This window comes from Sycon ciliatum, chromosome 1, assembly GCF_964019385.1.
Source record: "Sycon ciliatum chromosome 1, ocSycCili1.1, whole genome shotgun sequence".
NCBI lineage: Eukaryota > Metazoa > Porifera > Calcarea > Leucosolenida > Sycettidae > Sycon > Sycon ciliatum.
In genome coordinates, this window is record NC_088643.1 from 25,499,400 (window position 1) to 25,519,406 (window position 20,007).

At 46.5% G+C, this 20,007-nt stretch overlaps 1 protein-coding gene across 1 annotated transcript; it reads right to left on the reverse strand.

Annotated features, from left to right (window-relative positions):
- Positions 1–1,008: 1,008 nt before the first annotated feature.
- Positions 1,009–19,610, reverse strand: LOC135820010 (phosphatidylinositol-3-phosphatase SAC1-like). Its single transcript, XM_065333314.1, has 21 exons — positions 19,550–19,610; positions 19,392–19,483; positions 18,478–18,555; positions 17,954–18,081; positions 17,561–17,710; positions 16,826–16,885; positions 16,397–16,430; positions 15,834–15,914; positions 15,413–15,519; positions 15,015–15,101; positions 13,092–13,160; positions 10,367–10,446; positions 10,063–10,161; positions 9,505–9,588; positions 8,837–8,891; positions 8,123–8,192; positions 7,642–7,714; positions 6,911–7,004; positions 3,716–3,817; positions 2,878–2,938; positions 1,009–1,856 (listed from the first exon to the last, which is right to left on the reverse strand). Exons 1-21 carry the CDS (start codon positions 19,582–19,584, stop codon positions 1,723–1,725), a joined length of 1,773 nt encoding a protein of 590 aa, XP_065189386.1. The 5' UTR covers positions 19,585–19,610; the 3' UTR covers positions 1,009–1,722.
- Between the last annotated feature and the right edge of the window lie 397 nt (positions 19,611–20,007).

The window sequence follows — 20,007 nt, forward strand, 5'->3', positions numbered from 1 at the left end:
ACGTGTGAGCTGGCTGACAAGTGAGATATAGCGAGAGCCAGGGAGTCGTCAAGTACCGGCATTTGACGACTCCCGGCCCCGGCCTGGTGAGAGACTCCCTGGCTCTCACTTGTCAGCCAGCTCACGTACCCGATCACACGTCTTGTCGTGCACGCGCAGACGTCCAGCACACACGCGTGTCGAAATGTGTTTTTTGCCGCGAAAGTCGGTAAAAATTAAGTGAGGGTCCCTTTAGCCCTTCGCATAGGGAAACGTATGTGACCAATTCTGCCTTGCTAGGTCTTTAGTAGATATCAAGAGTTGAATAAGATAACTTTTTCAAACACTAACATCTCAGGCTCATCTCCTTGCCCAATATTACTAAGGCCTGTGCCCTATTTTTCGAATCCTATATATATAGGATTTGAGATTTTATTGGACCTTGTTTTATCCTTAAAACTGGTAGTTTCATGACGGCATGTGCGATATGTCGTCATGAAACCACCCCGTGCCACACCTGCAATGTTCTTCTGCACATTCACTGCTTCAGTCCTTTCCATGACAGCAGCTGAACAATTATGCTCAAATTTCAAATTATTGCTGAAAATGGGTATTCATCAGAAATATTATCGCCCTATGAATCTAAAATGTATACATTCATGCCTCAAACATATTTACAACTTCCATGAAAACCATTATGCCGTTATTATTGACCAATAACAACGGCATAAAACGCACATATTTTCAAATCCTATATATAGGATTTTGGGTCAGCAAATTAAGAGATACTTATACGTAGGAGCGAAGCTTCATTGTGTCTTTCTACAACTGCCTGCCTGAAAGCATGCTTTCGTGCAACGACCATGCAAACCATCGTGAGAATAAAGAATTCAAAACAAAATAGTTGGTGCACCAAAAGCAACCATCCATCTTCACCCACGCAGCACTGGTCTGGACTGAAGCCAGCACAGCCAGCTCACAGCCTGGGAGATTGGAGGTCAGCGGGGTGCACGACAGTCGACACAGTGATTGAAATCAGGGAGTGGGTATTTTACTACTCCCAGATTGAAACCAAGCAACACAAGAACAGCATGCATCGTCGAGTTCGATTGTTGTGCCTAAAAGTAAAAGGTGCACAAAATATATACATACTGCACTGCATGCAGTGTGGCACCTGACAACAGCTAGCTAACAACAAGCAGGGGGGTGGAACCAAAGGAATAACGAACAAGAAGCACAGCAGAAGTAGCAAGAATCGCTCGGACCAAAAGGCGCGGGTACGAGTGAAACAACAGCACAAGGACTGGAAAAAAAGCACAGCCATCACAATAAATAAAAGAATATACGGACAACTCAACCAGGCCTGCAGCTAGGTGAAAGGAACAAACAAACAAAAAGCAATCTATCAGCAAAGCGATACCTATACTATAGTTGCGGCATAATAAAGTGGTTATAAAGATACGCGCCAACGTCTGTTCCTAAAGGGCGCTTGGGGTACAGAAGATGATAGCAAATGAACTTCGAAGTAAACTTAAAAATAAAACACCGGGTTGTAAAGTGAAGTTGAACACCTCAAAACCTTCTGTGGCTAGGAAAGGTGTACACAGATACGAAAAGTATGCATGCATACGCACACACCACACACACACAACACACACACACACGCTCGCGCGCGCGCGCGCACGCACACACACACACACACACACACACACACACACACACACACACATGCAGAGAGCACATCTAGACATTCTTGTCCTTGGCACGCAGGCGGGGCTGATTGACAAAGTCTGGCCCGGTTTTGTACATGAAGAAGAGCGTGAACATGATAGCCATAATCCAGAAACCGCAGTAGATAAACTGGGCGCGAAGACTCGCTGCAAGCAAACATATTCAAACAGGGTGCAGAGTTTTAGTTTACAGCAAAAACGTCACATAATGGGCAGCGTCTAGCGAAAACCAACTTGGTAGATCTCATAAAAAGGTGATGAAAAATGTCAAAAAAGACGTTCTTGAACTTTTGCGAGTGCAGTGCAAAGTGACTTTGCACACGGTCACTTTGCACACGCGTCCAAATTCAAGAAAGTCTTGTTTCGACATTTCCCCCAACTATTTATGAAAATTGAAAAGGTCACGGTTCGTTTCACAATTGCGTGGAGTACACGTCTGACAGTGCCAGCTTGGCCTTACGTACCCAGCACAACAAGAATATAATAGTATGCCCCCACCCCCTCCCGGGAGTGTGCAAATCCAATGCTGGGCTGATACATCATAGGTCTATGTATCTACAGCAGCTTTCCCACCGACCTAGATTCATTCAGATAACTTGGTACAAGGCTTGAACGCGGGACACTTGGCTGGGGTTCGTGTTGGTTTTCTTCTTCAAAACTAACTTTTTCTTTAACAAGTATCATATAGGTGATTCAACCCAGGTTTTAGAGGAAAAGACTGCGACGCGTGAGCTTGCAAAAGTCAAGAAAAAAATAGTTTCCCAAAACACAAAACCCACTGCCTTGCACGTGCTGACTCCCAAGCCTGGGATAAGTTGAAGGCAACAACACCACCTTGGGCCAAAATGAATGGAGTACATGCACTCTTGACGATACTGCCATTCAACAGCTTGCAAGTGATCGCCACTAATTTTAGCCTGGTCTACACCAGACGGCTGGTGGAAGTGGCTTGCGCACACACCCACACACATGTGGGCACAAGCACCAGAGTTCACAGCTTCCATAATAATTATAGTCTCTCATGGTCACATTCCTGGATCACATCATGCATCATGCAGACGAGTGCAGATGCGTAGCAGGTCCCATTTCCTTGTACATATCATATCAGTACGACTTGTTGACGGTGTAATGCTTGACAATACACATACGCATGCAACCTACTACTTACTGGCAGGGATGATCATGCAGAAGATCAACATGCTGAAGACAAATAGCAGTACCAGTGGCAGCTGCAAACACGCACGCACGCACGCACACACACACACACACAACCACGCAAATACACATGCACATGCGTGCACAACAGGAAAGATTTATACATAGCAACACAAGAATGTGGTCAATTCCTGATACAACAAAGACCAATGTGCAGCAGAATCAGTTTTTTTATGGTCGGAAGTTCTTTAAAACAGAAACGCACTCACACCATGCAATGACTGTATGAGTGTACATGCCAATCATGACATGTTACTTGCATGGTGTGAGGTTTACATGCGGCCCTACAAGATATGGTCTGTTCTAAACGACATATTTCGCCATGTCGATTTTGTATGGGTTCAAACAGGCACATGGACAATGGTTCGCTATATGTGAGTTTTGTTATAAGTGGAGTCGACTGTACATTCCACACAGATGCAAAAAACAAGCAGTAGATGACAGCAAAAGAAAATTCACATATCTTAGAGAATCGAAAACTCTTCAGAAACAATATCGAGAAAGGACAAAGTTGGATTCTAAAGAGGACGGTGATCAGGTGAGTTCTTGCATCTACCATGGCTAGACATTCTATATAAATTTAAGACTCCCAGTTTTTGTTTTTGTTTTTTCATGTTTTGAACCATTGGATTTCTTTGTATTCTGTATCTCGTTATCGTTATCTTTTCCTCTAGCCCTCTCGCTTAGGATGAGCTTTTTTTATGGCAGCTTAAGCGAAGGCTATATACCTGCTTTATGCAGGTTGATGCCAACGCGAACAAGCAAAATATTAATAATAAAGAGAGACTTACCACCCGATATCTCCAGCTGTACTTCCTCTCTAGCGGTGATGGCAAACTGGCTCCTTCAGCCAGTTCTACAACATGATTGCCCAAGAACAGATCAATCGCGTCCTGCCAAACACCAAGAATACAACACAGCACTATCACATCAGTTTCGAGAAGGCATATCGACACCGAGAGTGTGCAGTGTGCACGTGAATTCAAGCCTTGCGAGCGCGCGCGTGTGTGTGTGTGTGTGTGTGTGTGTGTCTGCTGATCCCGCTGACCTTTCAGCTTTCCGCAAGGCCCGTAGTGCAGCACGTACTGCAGTTCGAACGGCAAAGTGTGTCTGGTTGCAAAGAAAGGCGGATATGGCACAGTCTGGCAAGTTCAGTGGGGAGCGCGTCTGGTCAGCCATCCGGGACATCCACCGCTGCTACAATGGCATGAAACCTGTGGCCTCTCATTCCATTCTCAAATCTGATGGTACCCTGTGTACGTCAGTGGAGGAAGAGCGTGTTTGTTGGCAGCAACATTCCACCCGTGTTCTCAATGTCATTAGTGTGTTCGATGTCTCTGTCTTCCAGCAGTTGGTCTGCCGGGAGGTTGACGACAGCCTGGCATGCCCTCCAACAGCTGTGGATATCAAGTGCGCTCTCCATCATCTGGCCAACGGCAAGTCGGGTGGTTCGTCTCTCATCGTTGCTCAGCTGTTGAAGCACGGCTTTTCTGTTCTTCGGCCACACCTGGATGAACTCTTCTCCACATGCTGGTCAGCGTCATCTGTGCCTCAGGAGTGGAAAGATGCTGTGCTCGTCCCTATTCCAAAAAAGGGTGACTTGAGCAAGTGTGACAACTGGAGGGGAATAGCCCTATTGGACGTCGTCGGGAAGCTTCTCGCACGTGTTGTTCAGGACCGGCTGCAACCTCTTGCTGAGGCACATCTCCCTGAAAGCGAGTGTGGTTTTCGGCGCGGGCGATCCTGCACAGATGCCATCTTTTGCGTGCGACAGGTAGTCAAGAAGGCATTCGAGCACCGCTGTATTACAGTAAGGCCTTTCTCATTTTCATCGATCTCCGCAAGGCGTACGACTCGGTACCACACGCTGCACTGTTGCTGGCTCTTGAGGTGTATGGTGTGCCTGGGTCACTCATCCAGCTGATTGACGGTTTTCATTCAGGCATGCCGGCTGCTGTTCGGGTTGATGGTGATGTGTCTGGGAGCATCTCGGTTGAGAATGGTTTGCGGCAAGGGTGCGTTATGGCCCCACTGTTGTTTAACCTGTACTTTGGTCTTGTGCTGGAAGCATGGCGTACAGCTATAGCAGCAGCTGGTGTTAACGGTGTGTCCCTGATATCTTCAATCCATGGAAATGGCAATCTATTTCCCAAGCGAACCCGTCAAACTGGCACGACATCGATCAACGACCTGGGGTTTGCGGATGATGCAGCACTCCTTGCACCATCCCGTGAGTCAGCTCAACTGGCTTTGGAGCGGTTCAGCAAACGTTGCTTCTTCCTTCGGCTTGACTCTGAGTACAGCGAAGACCAAGTTCATGGCCGTTGGTGCAAATATATCATGTGCTGACCGCCTTCCGCTCTTTGTTGGTCCGGAGAAGATCGAAAGTGTCAATTCCTTTGTGTATCTTGGCTCTGTGATAACTGCTGACATCCGCTCATCTGCAGATGTGGCCAGAAGACTCGGTAAGGCAGCGGCAGCTTTCGACCTTATGCGCCGTGTCTTTCTTGACCGAAACCTTTCCATCACCACCAAGCGCCATCTTTACGATGTTTGCGTTCTGTCCACATTGCTCTATGCCTGTGAGTGCTGGACTCCGCTGAAGAGAGACATGGTTGCCATCAACAACTTCCACCACTGCTCTCTCAGGTTCACTCTAGGTGTGTCCCGGCTCGATCAACAGCTGCAGCATGTCAACAACCAGGAGCTGCGAAGACGCTGGGGTGATACGGCACTGCCATCTGATACCGTCAGACACCGCCGTCTGCAGTGGCTTGGGCATGTCGCCAGAATGCCAGACAACCGACTTCCGAAGCTGATACTGTTTAGCTTCTTCTCAGATCCACGCCCAGCCTGTGTGCCACGACTGCGATGGAAAGACCTCGTCGCACGCGATCTTCGTTTCGGTGGCATAGCGGACTGGCTCACTTTGGCCCAGGACCGCCCAGCATGGCGCGAGGCAATTGCCAAGACTCCGGATGATCTCGTGGAGTGCAATAACAACAAATTCACCTGCAAGGTTTGCAACCGATCATTCACTGCTCGTGGGATTCACCGTCACAAGTGCTCAGCTGTACGGTCCTTACCTGTTGCCCAGCAGCCTGGGGCCCGTCGCTGTGGAGTTTGTGACCGCTGGTTTCAAAGCGCTGGCGGTTTTGCAGTTCATCGTGGTGTGGAGCGTCAGACATCGGACGAAATACCACCGTGCATCTTGCAATAAAATTCAAAAACTGCGCTGAGGACTTCAGTCACTTTTGCATCAACAGTCGCACAAAAAATTATTGGTGGCGCAAGGAGAAGCTTGTCGTTTGGAGTGACAAGTGATCACCGCTGCTTTTCCTTGTCAGAGTCAACAATACACTTTGTTCTGCGGCCTTGGGAGTAGAAATTGCTGAGGGGCGAGCTTTCCTGCGCAGGTATGACTTTGGCCGTATTTCAGCATGGTCGAGTGGAAAAATTCAAAAAAGTTTATTTCAAGAAAACCCCAAAAAGGAAGATGGGGGACATGTCCTCAGCGCTAGAAGAGGTGTTCTACTATCTGCCGGTGTATAGTTCTGGCCAATTGACGTAGCTGGCTGTTTTGCCAGCGCTTGTAAATTGGCTATTTTCAAGACGATCATTTGTGGCGTCAGGGGGTGATGGACCTCGTCTTCTGGGATCCTGGCGTGGCTAAGCGGTACTGCTCCAGGAACTCTTCTAAGGTGAGGCAATGTTGGCTTGATGGAGTTTTGTTCATAGCTTGTTCGGATACGCTGTGGCGTGACTCGTTTCTAGACCCATAAATGATGTGATATTTCGGCCATTTTTGAGGGGTATGCAAATTTCAAGGTTCCCTTCAGAAACTTTTTCAAGGGCTTTGCACAATCGATCCACACCCCAAAGGGAACCTACCTGCAAATTTTGAGCGAAATCGGAGAGATCCACTTGCACACATACTTTGGTATTCTCAGACATGCTCTCTTAAAAGTCACAAGGCAAGGCCCTACCTGTCGGAAGCCATCTGCAAAGTTGTTTTTGTAGTAGCGAACCATGCTGTTCCAGCCATCCCTCATCAACCCGAATATAGTGCGCTTACCCGTTCTGCGGGAAATCCACACATACACACACACACACACACACACACACACACACACACACACACACACACACACACACACACACACAACTCTCATGCAGGTTCACATGCATCCCTAGTCATGAGCAGCAGAAACCTGCCAAGAAGGGAACAACTTTACTGTGCCGAGGAGCATCTACAGCTGATACTGTCCTCCCTGCAGTCAGGGGAAGCCTGACGTGTAAGGATTACTGGGACTGCGCCAAGTTTGTCCAGTCACAACAGGTTTTTACTGTAGGCGGCACACGTGTGTAATATCCACTACATGTAGCAGTTGAAGTGTTTCGAATTTGCAGTCCGAATGAATATCCCACAATATTATAGTCACACGAAATATCAGCTTAAATTTACCGCCTCGAAGTTACAGTCAGGCCAAAATATTATAGTACAGTTGCGCGCACTGAAATCCGACCCAAAGTGCAAAACCGGCGCCCTGGACCAGTTCAGATTACATCACTGTACTTGTACATGAGTACGTCCAGCCGCATTTGTACCACTTCCAGGGCGTCAAGGGCCATGCAAGTTGAGGGCGACAAGTATGCGCTTCAGGTCGGATTTCACCGAGCCCAACTGTCCATGTATAGGAATTGCTGGACCACATACCTGGTGAAGTCGGTCTTGAGTGCCCCGGTGCCAGAGTACTGTACTGAGCAGGCATCAGCATTATCAGCCCACACTGAACACAGGTAACACACATGCACACACACACACATATACACACACACACACATGCACACACACCCACATGCACACGAACAATCAATTTAGTCTGGAGACATTAAACGGAGTATGGGAAGCACATTGAACAGGATCAGACTTACCATCACCGAACGTACATTCGTTACTTGTTCCAGCATGACCAGCTCGGGTCTAGGAGCAAGTGCAAGAAGAGCTAAGACCTGTATTCGCCTATCAATAAATAGGACGAATACTAGTAGAGTGATTGAAAGACTGGTATTAATAGCTGCAGAAACGTGATGCACTGGGAAAGCAACGGGCATCGCTCGCATCATTGAGGCGATGCATTACAAAAACAAAAAAAGCTAGGTACACACAGAGACGCATTGTAACACATATAGCTTACCATTCTTGAAAAGCTTTTCAAAGTTAGCATGCAGCTCGGTGGCCTCGCCGGTGCGTAGAATGCCCATATCCTGGACATGCAAGGTAAGGATGACAACACCACAAACACCATGTCATTAGGCACGGTGGACACATACACACATGCATGAGCGCGCATACATGCATCCTTGTTGACTGTTTTAAACTGGTCATATGGGTTGGTCTTGTTTTGCTACAAAGTTGAAGTAAATTGAGTTTGTCGGTTCCGCCTGATCTACCCGCCGTTGGTCCGTTGCGGGACCTTTTGTACTCCGCAACAGCCAATAAGAACTGGTCAATCAGAGGCAGCTTTGGCTAGGCCCCGCACTTGCTGCTGCTGCCATACTGGGTGGGTTTGGCTCTCCACAGTTCATGCAGAGCCCTTCCACAGCCTCATCATGGACTGCGCAGTGTTCCCCAGAAAGCTGAAACATGCCTTGAACATAATTTGAATGGAGACCAGTATAGTAACTGATGTAATAAATTACTAATAAACGTCCCTGATCAGCTCATAGTACGTCAGGGATGGCTTATCTTTCGCTGACATTGTGGATGACATATCTGACAAGCTCGACCACCCAAGTGGGTCCCGAGCACTCACTATTTGATGATGTCAATGGTATGGTGACGTCAAAGTGCATAAGGACTAAATATCGCACCTGTGCAACAATTGGTGCAGTGCTGCAAATGCTCTTACCTGAAGTTGCTCATTCAGTGTTATTCTCGCCAGCATGCTTTGAACAACATTCGTTCTGTGATGACAAACGAAGAACACAACTTACAGACAGCGGGGAATCTGGTGGACGAGTTGCACACAGAAAGTAAACGGGAGTCAGAGAGCAAAAGCGCAAGAACACATGACAGCACATATGCATGGGCAGAATATAGGGGTGAAACGATTAGTTCGAATATTCGAGTAATCGTTCGCAAATTTCAAACGAGCGAGTATTCGAAATTTTGCACTCGATCGTTAGTATTGGCTTTCTATTTTCAAAAACTTTTGTTGTATCGCTCGTCCACTGGTATGAATGCATTATGCATGCCTTTGAGTCAGTATTTTATGACTTTGACCATGCGATCACCACGGCAAGTAACGTTAGTTAGCTATGCGATATGAAAGTACTGATGAAAATCATTAGTCTTTACACTCTGTACAAGACGTTGGCGACTTTTGTTCTATGTTTACACATAATTTCTTCCGAATTGGTCGAGAACTCACAAATCTGGCGCTTTTGAACATTGACGAAATACTCGAAATAATCGGATACTCGATCGAATATTGTGAATGAGTGATCGATTGGTCAAAATAGATACTCGTTTCACCCCTAGCAGAATACGATTCATACAATGGAATCTAGAACTGACCTGTCCAAACAGTCAATACAGTTAGTACGAAACACACCCTCCTGACGCCGCGTCACCATGTCCTCTGCATCAATAGCAAAATAACTGAACACCGCGCAAACATGCCCAACACAAAACAAACACACATGCATGTACAGACACAGACATAGACACACGCACAGATTCACACATATCCACCAAAGCAGCAGGAGATTAGGCGTTTTCACTGAGTTCTTCACTCGATCAGTGCTCCCGAATTTCTTTTGAAAACACCAAGGCGGAATTCATAGCAGACCAAAATTCACATCAACACCAACAAAAGCACAAGCGGCCGGCTTGATTGATTGAATTTACTTTGCACATTCAAACAGGATTTTGCCTCATTACGTGATACAGTGAGAGCAAAAACAGTGGTGTAAGTAATAACCCGTATCTCCTTCATGTTACTCATGGGGAGGTAATCTTCAATTGTCTCATTGCCGGACTTGAGCGGTGTGTGTGTGTGTGTGTGTGCGTGTGTGTGTGTGTGTGCATGCGTTGATGAGAAGCAGAAGAGCCAACACATAGCACAACACTCACCCAAATTGCTTGTGCTCCGGTCTTAGGCGAGTGATGAGTTTATCCAGATTCTGCCACTGCATGTTGCGGCATTCGTGGTGGAAGTCAAACGCATCGTACCTGCAACACACATACACACAGAGTGCCACCCATCACCATCACAACATACCAGCAGGCAATGAAAATAAGCTTTCTTGCACCGGAAGAGCATGTATATGGCACAACACTGGCGCTGATGTGACTGCATAATACTGAAGATGGCTTTTTCCGCAATATGCACCGATTATCAGAGAACGCCAGGCAAATGCAATGATCACAAACATACTTGACTCTCGGATTGCTCATCAGGGAGACATGAGCATCAAACGCGTCTGCGAGCGGCTTCTCTCTACCTCGCTGATTGATCTGCACAGATGGAACAGAAAAAAGGGGTAACACACTAATGTTGTTGTGTTGCATGTCTCAGTCAAATGACAGGTTAGGATATTAGAACTTAGTAGCATCATGAGCTGCATGCGTACAACTGCACAGCAGCTACTATCTATACTTCTACAGCCCCAACTCCTCAACGAAAGGTGCGATAGCGGCTAATGGCACAAGGGAAAGATTGAGGATGACGAGCAATTCTCGGTGGAAGCATTCCCATGCACACGACCCGTGCTCCATCATGGTCACGGCCTCGCATGTTACATGTGTACATGTTGCAGGAATACATCTATCTCCTCTCATCTCAATGACAAGAGAAAAGCTGCGTGTTTACACAGCAAAGACGGCCATTCTAGCCCTAGAACAGCCAACGGTGTCATTTGACACCGCGCGAGTCAAACTTTTGGAATTACCGAAATATGGCTAATCAGATTAAGCTCAAATCTTGTGACTATTCCTAATTTTGCCTCCTCTTTCGCCTGCCATAAACCTTTGATTTGTAATTGATGAGGTACCATAATGGCGAGTACGTATACCTAGAACGGCCAACCAGTGTCATTTGACACCTGCACTATAAAAAGCCATTATTGCAGCTAGATGGAAACAATATGAACACATTTCGAAGATGTCTACCATATCGAGTTGCTCGTATGCCCACCAGACAAAAGAAAGGTGCATGGGCAGGAAAATCGCTGAATACAGGACAAACTATATATTCAACATACAACCGTCGGGCGAGAATCGCAAATTTGGGGCGGAAAACCATTAGTGCACAGATTACACAAACACTCTTCAGCTAATGTCCTAGACGCTGCTCAATCCCTTTCATGTTCCTTTAATATGCCCAAAGGAGCCATCGCGGTCTGACGGCCAAGGAAATACTAGAATAGATGTAGCGTATTACCATGCATGAATCTGATTACCAAGAAAGCGAAATTGGCCACTTTATCTTCATTTTATGGCTGTTCAAGTGTAGTGACCATTGGCAGTGGTGGATCTGGTCTGTCATATGAGGGCGAATCGCACGGTCACAACACCTGAGTACCTGTGGATTCAGAATGTATTGAGGTTTACGAGCCTCCAGAGAGCGGACGAGGATTGCGGGATAGTCCAGACAAGGAATTGTCAGAAACAGTTGCAGGAGTGGTGGAGACCCCGAAATGGATAGTGTTGAGGAAGAGGAATCGCAACTCTGTAACCTGGAGATGGCACACCGCATTATCGCAAGGATGGTGCTGTGTAGATAATCCTTTCTAACTACTTGACGAGCTAATAAGGCTCTTGAACCACACCTCTTCCTCCCCCGCTTCAGGCTAAACGGGTAGGCAGCCGCTGGGATGCCTTCTCTCTCTCTTTAGTGGCCCCGGATGCTGCAGAAGGTGATTGCTAAGTAATAACTGATAACTTCATCATCAATGCATTACTGGTCAAGAAACTGTTGGAGAAAAAAGAGTTGCAGTATGAACCACTTTGGTAAATTGAAGTGAACTACCATCTAACTTCATTGCCAATAATCGCGGATTGCATTTTGTTTTTCAAGATTACATTGTAGGATGCAAAGACGGTAGATGTAGAAGGTAGAAGTAGCAAGAATTATCAATGGTCTGCCTAGTGTAGACCACCTAGAGCCATATGTTTTACATGGCGAGAGTAGGAAGCCCCACATCATCCAATTTTAGCAAAAGACGAGATATGTCCTTGACCATTTCGATCGAATGTGGTGGATCTACTCAACAACGACTATTCCAGAAGATGTCCCCCTGCAAGGCGGTTACATAAATGAATAGATGTGACAGGCATCAACGCCTTCACAATATCCCAGACCTTTGCTAGTTCATGCACATCCAGAAAACGCTCATTCCTGCACTGGTCAATAAGCTGGCAGATAGTCATGGCATCTGGTTGCTAAGTGCCAGCCAAGGAGAAGAGAAGGGTATACCTCTTTGAAAGAGTCTAAAATACAGTCGTTACTAGCCTAATCTTGAAACCATGTCTAGTAGCATAATGTGTCAGCTTGGTGAAACAATGATGCTCATAGTCAGTCCATGTTTGTACTTGTTACTGTGTGTTATTCATCGTGACGGTCGAGTAATCCGATTATGCCAAAGCACATATTCGCGGAAAGCAGTTCCCCATGTGCCCAGTGACGTTGACACATTGCTTGTTATAGTAACTCTGTGATTATAAGACTTTCCTATGCAAGTAATTGAAGTTTTGCCAGTAATTGAGTTCATCCTTCGCAATTGCCGTTACGCGTACATCGTATTTTAGTTGCGTATAGCCAACAATAGTGTCTGGGTGAATCCTAAAGTGTTGTGTACATCATAAATGCCGGTAGTGATAGCCAGCACTGAAAACAACAACTATAATAACCTATATCATAGGTCTTAGACATGGAAATGTATGCAGGTGTCAAATGACACCGTTTGGCCGTTCTAGGAGTACTGAAAGTGGTGGCCGTCCTAGGGCTAGTTCCAGCGAGGGCACAATAAAAGTGGCAAATATGGTCATGGCGGGTGCAAAGGGATTACAACAAAGAGTACCATTAGTAGTGCCCAACACAACACATTAGAATACACATGGTTGTAGTTGGTGGAGTAGAGTCAAAGACAGAAGACACTTACCAGATTAACAAGGACTTGGTAGCCATACTGAACCTCCTGTGTTTCACAATGCCGCCGAAACGCCTCTTTCTAGAGTTGCACATCCAGTAGCAGAAGAGAAAATCACAATTAACTTTCGCTAGTTGAAATCCGACCCTAGGTGCAAACCTGGCACCCTGGACCAGTTCCCCGCTGCATTACTGTATTTTGCACGTGTACTTCCAGAGCGCCAAGGGCTGTGTACGTCTGGGATGCCTCGGGTCGATTATCCCTAGCGCAACTATAGTAGACCTCTTCCGGATACACAGGACAAATAGGACACAGTCATTATCTCCAACCCGCTATAAAAGCAGCACCACTACCATATTAATTTCAGGGCTCACAGCAACCATGCCAAAACCTCGATTACGTGGGAGGACATCTTGGATCTGATCACCATAGAAACGAACTCGCTTGACCGCTAAGCGCAGGCGTAGAACGCAGTCGCGCAAGGAGATTTTGACTTGCTTGGGCTTAGTTGCTGTGACAAGGACTGAGTCGTGAATGGTGAAGGAGATGGCCGGAGACTGTCTCACTATCTCTATTTCATTTCGGTACTTCTTGTTTCCTTCCAAGTGGATTATTTCGCGAGCAGTGTTGGCCTTGTCGGCCGAAGGCTTCATTCAGACTGTCCGCACACGGAGTCCTGCGAAAAGTAGCCCCGAGCAGAATCCTGCAGTCGTTGACGAAAGAGTTCAACATCTACAGCCGGGCAGCTACGCCGCTGATGCACAGGCGCGGGTGACGGGAGAGGGAAAGGACTAGCATTCCTTGACGGCATGGAGCAATGACTCACGTCGTGTTCTAGTTTTAGTTTCTCCGCCGTGAAGTCCTGTTGTGTAAGCGTAAATATACGGCTGGTCTGCGAAGAGCCGTGTAGCGCAGTGGTGACGATGTGGAGTTGTGAATTATTTGATTCGCCACTCCGTTTCGTTGCAAGAGAACAAGTCCAATGGCTTCGCCGTTGTGCTGGCCATGTATTTCTTCGGTCTGCCATAGCCTTGATAACTCCTGGAGGACACAGCGATGAAGCGCCAGGCGAGTAGCAAAAACATTTCAAAAAATTGCTTTGCTGCTAGTGTTGTTTCCGCATTCACAACAAGTGCAGCGCGCGCGGTTCTTCCTCGCGGCTGCACTGCAGATAGGGTTGCCTTTGAAATGTTCGTTTGTACCCGTCTCTGGCCCGATTTTGATGGCCAATAGCTTACAATTTTCAGTAGGAAAATTAGAAGAACTTCTCCGAGCGACTTTTCAATTTTAGTACAATAATCCAAATCAGAATTACGCCTGCACCAACTGATACTTTGGCTCCATATATATGCCAAACCGTATCGATTAAAACAAAAAACTCTCGGCCAAATCCTTACAATGGGTATTGAGAGTATGTTCCTAGAGTTTCAGAGGCCTAGGGAAAAGCATTGGTACAAATGAACATTTTGAATGCACCCCACTTTCAAGTTTTCAGAGATATCTGCCTGATCGCATGTACACGATTCTGGCATGCTGGCTGGCTCGTGTGACAGCGGCCTGTCCAAAATGGCGCCCACGCTTTTGTGTGATGCTGTGAGCCCTGAATTTACCCAATTACGAAATGTTACGCCTAACTGAGCCTAGAACTAGAAGTCACCCCATGTACTACCATCCCTTGTCAAGCAACACCTCTGCAGAGGCACCGTAACAACTACTGACAGACCAAAGCAATAACTGGACAATCTTGTGCAGCTGGTGGGCCAAGGACAACAGACGGTGCTATCTCCATGAAAAAGCACACTTTATGCATGCATGTTTTATATGCACTGAAAAAAGCACATCTCCCAGCAAAGGTACACATTCAATAAAAGAACAGGTTGGAGGGACACTGAAAAATACTAGACGCGTGCGTATGATAGAGAAACTACGACTCACCTGCAACTCGGTGTTGACAAGCTTGGGCGGTGGTGCGTACTGCAAGGACGGTCGCTGTGACCAGAACAGTGGAATGGAGCCGCGGATCTACGCAAACAACACACAGAACACCCAGCCAAGAAGAAAGAGCACAGGGGGGTATCTATAAAATGCTGTGAAAGTGCCACACTGCCACACCCCTCTGCATTGCTAGCTGATTCCCAACGACATACTAGTACATATACACACATGTACACCCACCCATACAATGTACAGTGCCGGTCAGAGAAATCCAACCTCATGAATAAAGTAGCGCCACGTTCGAGTGCACAGACCAGTATGTGTAGTGCTAGGGTTGCGTAGTGCCCGGCGCTATTATATTCACGAGGTTGGATTTCTTTGGCCAGCAGTGTACTTACCTGGACAAAGGAGGCAATGGCCTTGCCGTGAGTGACCAGCTGTTCGGTTTCGACGAAGTTTGCCGCATGCCCGTCGCGATCCACGCCACGAACAAAGAACCTTGTGCCTGGTAGCAATGTGCAGAAACAGAGTGGAGAGAACATGGAACATAACATTGGATAGGCACGGCACAATACTGCCAAAAAAAATAAGAACAGCCCACTACACTGTTCACAGCACGATGCCTCCGTCAATATTGCGTTTTCACAGCATCATGAACCACCTGTCTGCTCACGGCTATTCTTGACAAATTACGAAGGTCAGCAGTCGAAAAGCAACACACACACACACACACACACACACACACACACACACACACACGACCAAGGCACTGTCCCAGGCATAGTTACAGCAAAAGCGACAACAGCATGCGCAACTCACCAGCACGGTAGGTGCTTCGTCTGGATATCAGCGCAAACGTGAATGCCTTCTGATTGATAGTGCACTCACTGATAGTAATGACTGCAAGAGTTTGAGAGATTCTCAGTCAAGGAAGCTACCACTCTACTTCAGCACTGACAGAGAACAATGACAGCTGTACTGCAAATTGAGCTGAGCACTGAACCTTGCAAGAAACTCAAAGGTATAACGGAGGCTAGACTTGAAGTTTCCCCTAAGCCTGCAAGTGTGCCAGTCAGGGAGAGACTGGGACTCAAAGCAAATGGACTGACAGTCACAGAAACTGATTATGCTCAAGGACTTCACAGAAATCAACCCTATTTTACATGGAAGGAAGATCAGAGATCAATACTGACTGTGCAACTCAGAACTCAGGTGTAAGCCTGTGAAAGTCCTCGAAACCAGACCACACTAAATGCTAGTGGCATACATATCTGCAGATCTGCTGCAAGCGGTGCCACATTTGTGGCGTGTGCAATATGCTGGGTATTTTCCATTGTTATCCCTTCAGAAGGCAACAGTTACATAATCAAGGAGTGGGATACATCCATGGAGAATTGGTATTGCGAATCTATGCATCTGCATGAAGCAAACAAACACGTAAAAAGACAGAACAGAGGTTAGGTGACTATGTCAACATATGAGATGCTTTGTGTGGAGTGGTAAAACTGTGGCACCACAAGGACCGGTTTACCACTCAATACAAACTAGCACTAATTCGCCACTCATTACAGAGCACATGCGACGGTGTCAATTGCATAACCTCCATAAAAGCACGTATGTGCACAAACACAGACAGTAAGAGGAAAGCAGCACAGGCCATGAGTACAGAGGTAAACACCAACACTGAACAGCAAAGGTCACATCAACACAATAACAAGCTTTTTAAGAGCAATAACTGCCGGCTAAAGCTTTCACCAAGACCAAGACATCATGCAGTCATTACAATACAAGTATCAGTCACCAAGACTCACATCAGGCTCTACAGAGAGATCGCGTAGTAGATGGGTGTTCCAGACAAATCGCTGGTCAGCCTGCAGCCACATACACACATATACCACACATACACCACCGCACAACAGAACGGTAGGTAAAGTACACAACAGCATGTCCAAGCACTTCACAGCAGTACAGACCGGGGGCGGACAAGAAAATTAATAAGCACCAGCAGCAAGGAAAACAATGGACTGTATCCTGAAGATGGGCCTAGCCCGAAATTTGGATCTTATTTAATTAATTATTTTTGGAAGAATTTGTAGCCGAGAGACCGTTTTGGGTAGTGGTGTATAACTGTGTGAAACATGAAGTAGTTGCAGTGGAGTCTGCACACCCTTAGGAATGTATCCTGGAGGTAATATTTTATGACTTGGTGCTCCCCGCGTGCTAGAGTGTACGTGAAGTGTGTGGGTACAGTGAGGGCTGTGCCCCACCCGCCTGTGTGGATTCACAGGAAGTGTGAGTTACGAAGTCTGAAGAAAATGTTGAACAGTCTCTGCTAGGATGACGACTACACCATAGCTCAGTGGTTAGAGCATCGCAAGCTACAAGCGAAGGTCCCTGGTTCGAGTCCTGGTGGTGACAGTCAATTTTTTCTTCAGACTTTTCCCGTTTGTGTCTTTCCCTCAAACTAGTGAGGAGGTAATATTATTAGTTATATTTCTTCAAGACTATATACTGGCACAAAATTTGAAAGCTGCTGCAACACTTACGCGTTCGTGCAAAGGCATTTGAGCAAATTCTGGACTGGTGTTGTAGAGCTGTTGGGACCGATGTGTTACGTCGTACGTTGTGCTGTAGTAGAAGCCATCGGTGGCCAGTACCGTGTGCACCATTGCCAGATATTCTCGATTGTGTCGCTCCTGCAAGAAACACCCACACCCAACAATTGAAGTAATGCTAACAGCGTATGGAAACAAAGCAAGCAACACCCCCCCCCCCCCCCCCCCCCCACAGAGAGAGAGAGAGAGAGAGAGAGAGAGAGAGAGAGAGAGAGAGAGAGAGAGAGAGAGAGAGAGAGAGAGAGAGAGAGAGAGAGAGAGAGAGAGAGAGCCAGCATACCATCGCCAGTGCCTACAATAACCACTACAGCACATTCGTAGTACCTGAAGATCTGTGAGATGGCGTGTTCCCCTGGCGAATGAGACAACATCTGTGCTCGTGATCTTCCAGACATCATGACCACAGATAGTGCCTACCCGCCGTCTACCTGTGATGATGACCATATACGGACCTGAGGTAAAGAAACACACAGAAAGAAGAGATGCAACGATGAGCTGAAATCCATGATCAACCAGAACACACACAACAATGGTAAAGGGACCTGGATTGAGGTGCTCTCCTGCTTGCAATGCAAAACAAGAAGATGCCCCATGTTGGAACACAAAGCTATAATCAATGAAGCAAAATCTGAACCCGATTCGACAGAAGGATTAAGAAAAGAATTAGGGCTAGGTACGACCCCATGTGCAATGTTCACGCCAATAGCCCAAGTGTAGAATAGCGAGAGAGGATGTTGTGCAGGCAGGCAAAGCTCCACTCCTAGAAATCTTCCACGTGTACATGTGAACACAGGCAGTCAAAGCCCGGAGTAGAAGTAGAACACTACAATGTAGAGTACACACATTACCTGCGAGCAGGCGAATGATTCCAAAGAGGCCATACGTATCCTGTACATCCTCGGTGGGTGGCAGCGGCTCTGCTCCATCTGTGGACAAAGAGAGATTCGGACAAAACAAGAAAAAAACTGAGCTTGAATCACTGTAAGGATGGGATGACACACGTCTACCGGCACGTGCCTATATGCAACCAAGTGCACATGCACACACACACACACACATACACACACACATATTGTGTGTGTGTGTGTGTGTATGTGTGTGTATGTGTATGTGTATGTGTATGTGTGTGTGTGTATGTGTGTGTGTGTGTGTGTGTGTGTGTGTGTGTGTGTGTGTGTGTGTGTGTGTGTGTGTGTGCGTGCGTGTGTGGTGTGAGCGTACACGTGTAATCAATACCCCCACCCAAGGTAGACAACCATGCCATCTATTTACTTGTGACTGCATCAACGTCCCATTGAGGACCCCATACGGAAATGTTTGGGCGGCCGTGTGCATGTACTGGCTCGAATCTGAACAAGTGACCATCAAAACACTGCAATGACATGAGGCATGCAAAACAAGTCGATGAGAAAATAACTTCTTTTACAGTACAATACACGTACATCTGAGATCATGATTTATACGAGCTACAAGCGTCACCTTGTACTCAACGATTGCCCATGTGTGCACACCATTGATCAAATAGAATGAGTCGGACCAAAATACAATTCTGGGATACGAAATTTGAAAATTTGAAATGAAAATACAATTTCTTTAATTTCTTTAGTCCACAACAAAAACACAATTTACAATAGTGATATTGTGGAATGTGCGATCAGCTTATAATTTATTCCGTGCCCCTATAGGACACAGTAGATGTGGACAGACATACGAACAGACGTACGAATGGCATAACATAGAGAACTCAGTGTAACTAACTTACTTATCAATTGTATATCATGGCTCACGCGATCAATTCTCAGAATATCCGAGCGATCATTCGGGACGAGGTAGAAGAAGTCATTGCTTGTATAGCTGCAACAACAGGCAATTCGGGGTAAGAGGCGAACTACGGCAACATTTCCCAAATCAAACTCTTACAGCTTCAATGATGGGTGGACCTTGTCCAACGCCATTTTTCCTTTACGGGAGTGATCCTGCGCATGCGCTAGAAAACGACAATTAATTTTTTCATTTCCGTTTTGTTTTCTTGGTTGAGGTTGCCTTTTCTGTCGTGCCATGCCAGGCCCATGGTGAACGTCCCGCTGTTCCTGTCTTAGCCGTGCTCGAACCACCATGATCCTGGGTGTATCATGGAGCCCGTTTCCCGTTCTTACCGATATCCCCTAAAAGTAGTAGGCCATAGTATGTTTGTGTGCAGTCCTCAGTATTCGTGATAAGTAGTACTCAAGGAGCACGTTTTGGGTCACAGTCTGATTCAAGTATTCAACTGTCTTTGCAAGTACAAGTCATGTAGTCAAGTTTCCCCTTTGCGAGTTTTCTAACTCTCTGAGTCTCAGTTCTCTTCTTTCACGTCTGAAAAGTCCTTATCCCAGGTA

Coding starts and splice junctions, on each gene's coding strand:
- LOC135820010 (XM_065333314.1), bottom strand. CDS start 19,584: ATGGCGTTGGACAAGGTCCACCCATCATTGAAGCT. Junction 15,520..15,833: donor ACGAAGCACCTACCGTGCTG/GTGAGTTGCGCA, acceptor CATTGCTACCAG/GCACAAGGTTCTTTGTTCGT. Junction 8,892..9,504: donor TGTATTGACTGTTTGGACAG/GTCAGTTCTAGA, acceptor TTGTCATCACAG/AACGAATGTTGTTCAAAGCA.